The 7,464-nt window shown below is 33.3% G+C and overlaps 1 protein-coding gene across 1 annotated transcript; it reads right to left on the bottom strand.

The window, feature by feature from the left end:
• Positions 1 to 423: 423 nt before the first annotated feature.
• On the bottom strand, positions 424 to 5,518 carry C05D12.2 (EGF-like domain-containing protein). The gene is made up of 22 exons (NM_001365322.2): positions 5,446 to 5,518; positions 5,251 to 5,356; positions 4,337 to 4,556; positions 3,948 to 4,286; positions 3,524 to 3,797; positions 3,417 to 3,475; positions 3,139 to 3,298; positions 2,900 to 3,092; positions 2,784 to 2,851; positions 2,603 to 2,739; positions 2,411 to 2,558; positions 2,129 to 2,367; positions 1,961 to 2,083; positions 1,854 to 1,916; positions 1,694 to 1,808; positions 1,580 to 1,645; positions 1,371 to 1,532; positions 1,236 to 1,310; positions 1,084 to 1,190; positions 933 to 1,032; positions 715 to 882; positions 424 to 587 (listed from the first exon to the last, which is right to left on the bottom strand). Exons 1-22 carry the CDS (start codon positions 5,501 to 5,503, stop codon positions 457 to 459), a joined length of 3,111 nt encoding a protein of 1,036 aa, NP_001352242.1. The 5' UTR covers positions 5,504 to 5,518; the 3' UTR covers positions 424 to 456.
• Positions 5,519 to 7,464: the final 1,946 nt, after the last annotated feature.

Here is a 7,464-nt window from a genome sequence, read left to right as displayed (position 1 = left end):
AATGCTTTTCATCTTTTTGAAAAATCTTTATTTCCAGATAGGTTCCTGTCAAAGTCTGTTTTAGTACCACCTGTTTAGCTTTCAAAGAATATAAACATCTCACAACTTAATTAGATGAATTCCCCTATTTTTTTGGTATGCCAATCTATTTTTTGGTATGTCGATCTATTTATCGTAGGCCAATCTATTTTTTCGTATGCCAATCTATTTTTTGGTATGTCAACTTATTTTTTCGTATGCCAATCTATTTTTTCGTATGCCAATCTATTTTTTCGTATGCCAACCTATTTTTTCGTATGCCAATCTATTTTTTCGTATGCCAATCTATTTTTTGGTATGCCAGTCTATTTTTTGGTATGTCAACTTATTTTTTGGTGTGCCAATCTATTTTTCGTATGCCAATCTGATTTGTCACAAGTCAGGCAAAGTATTTACACGTTTTATTTTTGAATTCAATTAGAAAATATGACAATATATAAAGGTAAGTAGAACCGTAATAATAGAAAATCCCGATGTTGATATATTTCCTGTTGTCTCGAGGGTAGTAGTTCGGACCAGTATTGAGCCGTTCTTTGGGAGCACAAGCACTGAAAATTTTTTTTATAATTTTTTTTCAATTGTTGGTTAACTATCACATTAACGATTTTTTTCTCGGAATTTCTCTTTTATTTTGAACTTTCCGCATTTATTTTCCTCTCTTTACTATTAGCTTACTAATTTCACAAAAATCTCCATAAAACCCCGGAGGACAACTGCAAATTCCAAACGAATATGTGGCAGGAGGATGACAAATCCTATCCCAACAATAATCCCCAGTGTATCTGGATGGGCATATGCATCTTCCAAACTTATCCACATTTCCTCCTTGGCAGACGGAAGAATCTGAATTTGAATTTTTATTATGTTATGAAGCCACCCATAAATTATAGTACCTGCTGGAAGATGTTGATAGTAGTGGAAGATTCTGTGAAGAACAAGCTTTCCAACACTTTCAGCTGAGACTGTCCACGTTGTGAGTTCAGTTTTAGGCACCTATAAGTAGTGAACTAGTGAACAGTTTCAAACAAATTTTTTTCCTGATACCACTACACTATCCGAGATAAAATTGTAAGAGCACGAACTGGCATCTCGTCGAGCAACTGCTAACTTTTTGTAGTTCACTGGTTGATGTCCCAGTCTGGGTATAGTTTCTAAAACTTAAAATTATGGTATATCTTCTAAAATGTATCACCCACTTATTTCCAAACTCGTTGGTATGATTCCACTGGTGACTTTCATTGGAATATAAATTGGCATCGAATCAGAAGAGCCTAAAAAGCTAGTGTTTTAGACGGTTCCAAAGTGGTGCAAAAATCCTTCAAAACGCTTACTTCTTTGTGAAATAATCTGAGTTGAAACATTGTCATCATTAATGTCTTCCGTGAATCCAAGAACCAACCCTATTGAAGTCTTCTGTCTAACTGTAATTTGGCATCCACCAGTTGTAGATAATGCTGAGAGTTTCCATACTCCACTTGCAAATAATTTAGAATCTGAAATCGCATGATACGTTGTACAAACTTTAATTTTTTGTGCTCACCAATTCGGAATAATATAAAATTTGGATTCTTGTATGCGATGAACTCGGAATTTGTTACAATAGTTCCTGAAAAAGTTAAGCGGTTAAAATTTTGTTCATTTACTCCGACGAAACCATTTGAATCTTGCATTTTGATATTTTGCAAACCAGTTCCTACCACTTGAACCACTGAGAAATCAGCACCATCTTCGAAATATCCATCAATTTCTAGCGGATTATCATAACAATTCTAAATTAAAAATGTAAGATTTTACGAAGCTACTATGGTTCCTACATCTTGTATTTCATCCGTTGTAAGTGTTGTAACTTTCATCATGTTGTTGAAAATTGGTAGTATCTGATAACATACATAAGTTGTTTTTCTTAAAAAAGAAAACCCACAGAGTTCTCGGTTTTTCCTAGTGGAATGAGTCGCCCATTTGTCATCTTTCGAATCAATTCCAACTGATTTGGCAGTGCAAATGTTTCAGTGGTCACTCCATCAGCAATAGTGAAAAAGTTGATCTTAAAAATTTAAGACCATTTCCTAGTTTCTATCATTGTTCTCACCTCAATATCTCTTTTCACAAGATCCCAGTTTCTAGTCAAATTCTGTACATTCTTTACTGCTTGATTTGCAAAATAATAAACTTGAGCCGTCGGTAGAATGTTCATTTTTTGAGCGTGTATGATTGATAACAATCCCATAGTGTTATCCAGATTATCAGTCAATTTCAAAGAATTCACCAGATTTGGGAATTTTTCGACGAAAATGTCCGGGTTGTAGGAACTGAATAGGACATGGGATTCTAAAAAAATTTTGCATTAATTGATAATTGAGTTTTTGTAAACCTTCAGAGTCATGAACAATTAGAGTGAACTCTTTTCTATATTCAGAAGTCGTGCTAGAATTGACCAATTCGAGAATTTTATGCATTTCCGTTGTAAGCGTTTTATAGATTTGCTCGTTTCCAGAGTGTTGCTCCAAAATAAAAATGAACTGAAATACAGGGCTGAAAATTTGTACTGCATCTAGTGAGCTACCTGTTTTGGCTCTTGAAGTCTCGGATCATTGATAGAATCGACATTCTTTTTACTACATGTATCCGTATTGTTTTTTGAAATTTTGGTAGTGAGTTCTTCCAGTGATTCAGCAATATTAGAAGAATTCTGATGATCAACTGAAGATTACAAATTTTCCGCAGGTTGAAATGGTTCCACTTACTCTTAATACAGTATCCTGGTGTGGTCCTTTGCTGATTGTACCCGTTGTAGTAAAATGTGTGCAGTTGCCTAAAAACCACGATCTGCTGAATAAAAAATAATATACGAAAAACTCACGTGATTGGCCCTGGTGGACATGGCAAAGTTTTCCAAGCCGGGAACCCATACAAAAATGTGCAGTCTTGCTGAGGTCTAGCTGATGCATAAAACTTCTCTCTGAGCAGCTTGCCATCAAAAGATCTCACATCGTAGCTGCTATTCTGCCATTGTGGAAATCCATACGTTTGCATAGTTGAAAACATTTCAATTCCTAAAAATATTCTTTGAAAAGCGAGTTTTCAAAAAAAAAACCTCACCAATAACTGCCATTCCATTTCCCACATCGATATGCATATCGTCATTGTAATTGAAAAGAAGCGTATTTTTCGATTGGATGAACATTCGATAGTTGTAAGTTGTTCCATTTTGGCAAAAAATTGTTACAGTATCCCCAATTTTGCTAGCCCGGGAATAGAGCTGAAAATTGTAAATTTCATAGGATTTCCTGAAATACGGATCATAGATTTTAATCGCCACTAATCAAATTTGAACTGATCTCAATAAAGTTTTAACATACAAAATTTTCTAATCTCACCCTATATGAATCACCCTCCGCAACTGTTGTAGCCTCATCGATTGATGGAATTTCTGCCTCTGAAATAAATCTATTAAATTTTCAGAAAAACGCACTAAGTAACTTACGCGAAGACGGACGAATTGTGAGCAATATGTACGCCAGATCTCCGTCATTATCAACATATGTATTCAATTGTTCATCTGCAGTTTTTCCATATCCAACTTGCACGTTCTCTGGGAAATATTGAACTCCAATAACATTCAGAAGAGCATTGGATAAATCTTTTGAGTCCTTGATGAAAAATGTGTCTCCGTGATTTGTAAGTGACAGCCTTCGATAGACATCAACTCCATTTGAGGAGAAGTTTGCTGGAGACGGTAGGGACAGGAAGAATGAGTACTGAAAAATACGTGTTCCTTTGGCAAAACTTTGTTGGGCCAGTCAATCAAATTTTGCACAGTTTGAATAATAAAATGTTTTTAATCTAGAATAATACAATATTTTTCATAATCACTCTTCCCGAATACTTATTTCAACTGCAAAGCTTACTTTTGATCTCCATAAAAGCGAGATTTGGAGTACACTCTGTTCTGAATTTTTATCCGTGAATCTATGTGACCATGCCGTTGCATCTGATGATGTGCTATCCGTGAACACAAGAACTAACGCATGTGATTTCATTTTGGGATATGTCTGTTGTGCATTCTGGATGGCAGTCAGTACGGGCTGCGTATCATCTCCATCGGAGAGAGTCATATTGTTGAAGAAGCTGATGACGTCATCTGGGTTTTCAGTGAACAACTTTTGAATTTTTGTGTTTGATTGGGATTGAACAAATCCATATATGATAAAGTTTTCAATCCAGTTATCCATAACACCTTTAGGGTTCTGAAAATAAAATTTATAGAAAATAGTCAAAGCCGAACAAAAGTTAACACCTTTGAAACTCTTGAAATCATCTCCTTAAAATTTTTCATCAAGGTGTCCAATTGCATCTTCATCGTAGTTTTTGTATTAAATACAATTATAAATGATCGCTTCTCAAGATCCATTTGTTCCTCATTTGGTGGCCGACATCCACGTAGTCCACAATATCTATCGTACCATCCAGGTGCACATGCACATCGGTTTTTGTCAGGAACTGACCAACGTTGGCATCTGAAGATTCAACAATTTATTAAACATTTATATTTGAGCCGGTATTTTAGATAATCCCCTTATCAATTTCATGTGAGTGGCCGAGTTCTGCGCCAACTTCGCCCGCCGACCTAATTTTTCGATTTGATTTGAAGACTACCTGGCCGCAATATAAAAAGAAGTTCGGCCACGCTCATAAAATAATTTACAATTAGGTGCATTGCTCGCTTGCAGCACGAAAATGTTTCCAGTTACGAGAGTACTTTTCTTGTTTTTTAACTGTTAAGTGGACAAAGAAAAATTGTTTTAAAAATTAATTTGCGAATGGGAAAATGAATCAGCCAGTTTTTAGATATTTCAGGAAGCCAAAAATAATTGCTAAATTTGAGTTCAAGAATATTTTCAATTTAAAACTGAATTTGAACACTTAGCAGAAAAATTGTGAATTGTTCATTTTAATTTTTGTTCCCTTATTCTAAAGTCGCTTTTTGCAATTTTGCAACTCTCTGATAGCTCATCAAACCAATTTTCGATTCACTATCTCATGATGTATTGATGTATTATTATCAGTTCACACACTGAAAAGTAACAGTGATGAATTAAAGAACAGTTTTTTTCTGTAAAAATCTGATAAGTGTGTTGATTCTCTACGTGTGATTTTTTTTCTTATCAAACAAAAGTTCCCTGAACTTTTAAAACACAAACGACAACGAACTTTATATTTTCACAAAGTTTTCCGTCAACATAAGCCGGACATTTGCAATCTGTAGAATTCAATGGAGTTCCAAAATTTTGGCATTTTGCAGACTGGCACGTGATTTCTGTAAATTGTTTGTTTTTGAGAAAAGAACTTGGAAAAAGAAGGAAAATAAAAACACGAAATTCCCTTAAAATAAGATAAAAATCTCACCTTGCAGAAATACAAGTACTACGATGAAAATGATCGAACACCATTGTTTTGTCGTCATTTTTCAATCTGAAAATAAATTCACCATTTTTTAAAACATTTCTTTACAGTTGTTCATAATTTCACGGGCTATTCTATCTTGTAACATTTGTTCAATAGATGTCATACTAACTTTAAAATGAAATTAAAAATTGAGTATAGATAGTCGTAAAATCAGTGTTGACAAATATTCAATCATAAGTTTAATAATTGTCAAAATTAGGCACTCCGAGCTTGTAATTCTTGTAAAACATTTAATGATGTATGGTGTCAAAGAAATCACTAATTAAAAAAGAAAATAATAAAATTTTCAAATTTTCAAATTTTCATTTACATACGTCGTCCAGAGAAATCAACCCTAAAGGTGTGAAAAACAAATTCTAAAAGCCTTTCCTCTAATTCTTTTTTCTTCCAAAATTCATCCTTAATCTTGCTACTTTGATCTCACATACTCGTACTTGAAAATAACTCTTTTTGGGTTTTTCTGATTTAACCTATTTATTCAGAACAAACTTGCGATACACCATAGGTACTCTCCAAAATCAAAAGTGCTATTGGATACTTTATATTTGATTTTTTTCACCATAAAATATTAAAAACCATTTGAAACCTAATTTCTATTTAAAAATAACTAAAACATAAACACCCAAGCAAAACAAAGCTCTAATGGAAAAAAGAAAAAGATGAAATTTCCAAAAGAAAAGAAACTTGTTTCTTCATTTCAAAGTTAAGCGAAACATTTCATTTCTGTTTTTCTTTCAGCAAATATTTGCCTTCAGTTTTCTTGGCAATCTAATTAAAAAAGGACACTACAATGTTCAACTAAACACCGCGCCTGAAAAATGAAAAGTTCAACTCGGAATGTCAAAATAAAATCAAGAGAAAATGCTCTCTTATCAAAACCTTGAAAAATGTGTTTTCTTAAAATCTTTAAAGAAACACGGTCATGACGTTAAGAGCGCATTAAGATCATCAAAAGTGATGAGCACAGATCAAAATGGAAAATGATCATCGAAATGAATAGTTTTACTATCTAAGTAATCTGTTTACAAAATGTTAAGAACATCATTTGAGTTGTGTACCAGAAGCTTTACGGCAAACCAGACCTACAGTGCCGCAAATTTTTCTGCTAAATGTACAAAACTTCTTATTTCAGATACAACTTGTTAAAGAAAACTTTGATATAGAAATGTAGGAAAATGTTCGTTCGATCTGGAAAAAAAACATTTGGCAACGAAGGCAACTTTCAGGCCCGTGTTGAGGCCTTTTTCAGATCTCAACAAAAATAAATATTATTTTTAGGTCGAACAAAATTTGTACTACATTTTAGTATACAGTTTTGATTTGAAATATAAAAAAAAACACTTTTGTAAGTATGCTGAACAATTTGTTTCAAATTTGACATCTGAAAAAACCATGCATAATAAAAATTATAATAAAAAAGGTTCTGCAAAACTTCCAAAAACTTTATTGTGAATGGAAATAATCTGGAAAATTAAGTACAAAATATTTGAAACCCACGGAAAATTTAGAAGCATCAAAATTAGAGAACACTCTTTTCAAAATAATGTTTGAATAAAAACTCGATCCTGTGCAAGTTGGGGGTTCTTTTTCTTCAGTTTGTTTAAAATATATGCCAGCCTGCCTACATGCCTGCCTATGCCTGTTTTCAAAACATTGTTGTGCTGCTATTTTTCGGTTACACCAGCGCTTCTTTATATTAACTATTAAAAAAAATTTCTGGGATATTGAAACGAATTTTTGGGTGTACGGTGGGAGTAGGCAGCCGTTGTTTGCCTCGCATTTTTATGACTTCGTGGAGACAATTTCAATTATAACTTCGCTTCATTTTGCCAGATTTTTGAACATTTTGCGTTTTTCAAGAATGTTTTCACACTCTCGAAGTTCTATAATTTTTAAATTCAAATAATTAAAACTTGTTGAATTAATATATTTTAGAAGAAATTTTAAAATTGAACTACA

The sequence above is a fragment of the Caenorhabditis elegans genome, chromosome II (assembly GCF_000002985.6).
Source record: "Caenorhabditis elegans chromosome II".
NCBI classification, from domain to species: domain Eukaryota; kingdom Metazoa; phylum Nematoda; class Chromadorea; order Rhabditida; family Rhabditidae; genus Caenorhabditis; species Caenorhabditis elegans.
This window is presented reverse-complemented; position numbering and strand designations above follow the sequence as displayed.

Coding starts and splice junctions, on each gene's coding strand:
- C05D12.2 (NM_001365322.2), bottom strand. CDS start 5,503: ATGACGACAAAACAATGGTGTTCGATCATTTTCATCGTAGTACTTGTA. Junction 2,559..2,602: donor GACTTCAAGAGCCAAAACAG/GTAGCTCACTAG, acceptor CCTGTATTTCAG/TTCATTTTTATTTTGGAGCA. Junction 1,646..1,693: donor CAAAATGCAAGATTCAAATG/GTTTCGTCGGAG, acceptor TAACTTTTTCAG/GAACTATTGTAACAAATTCC.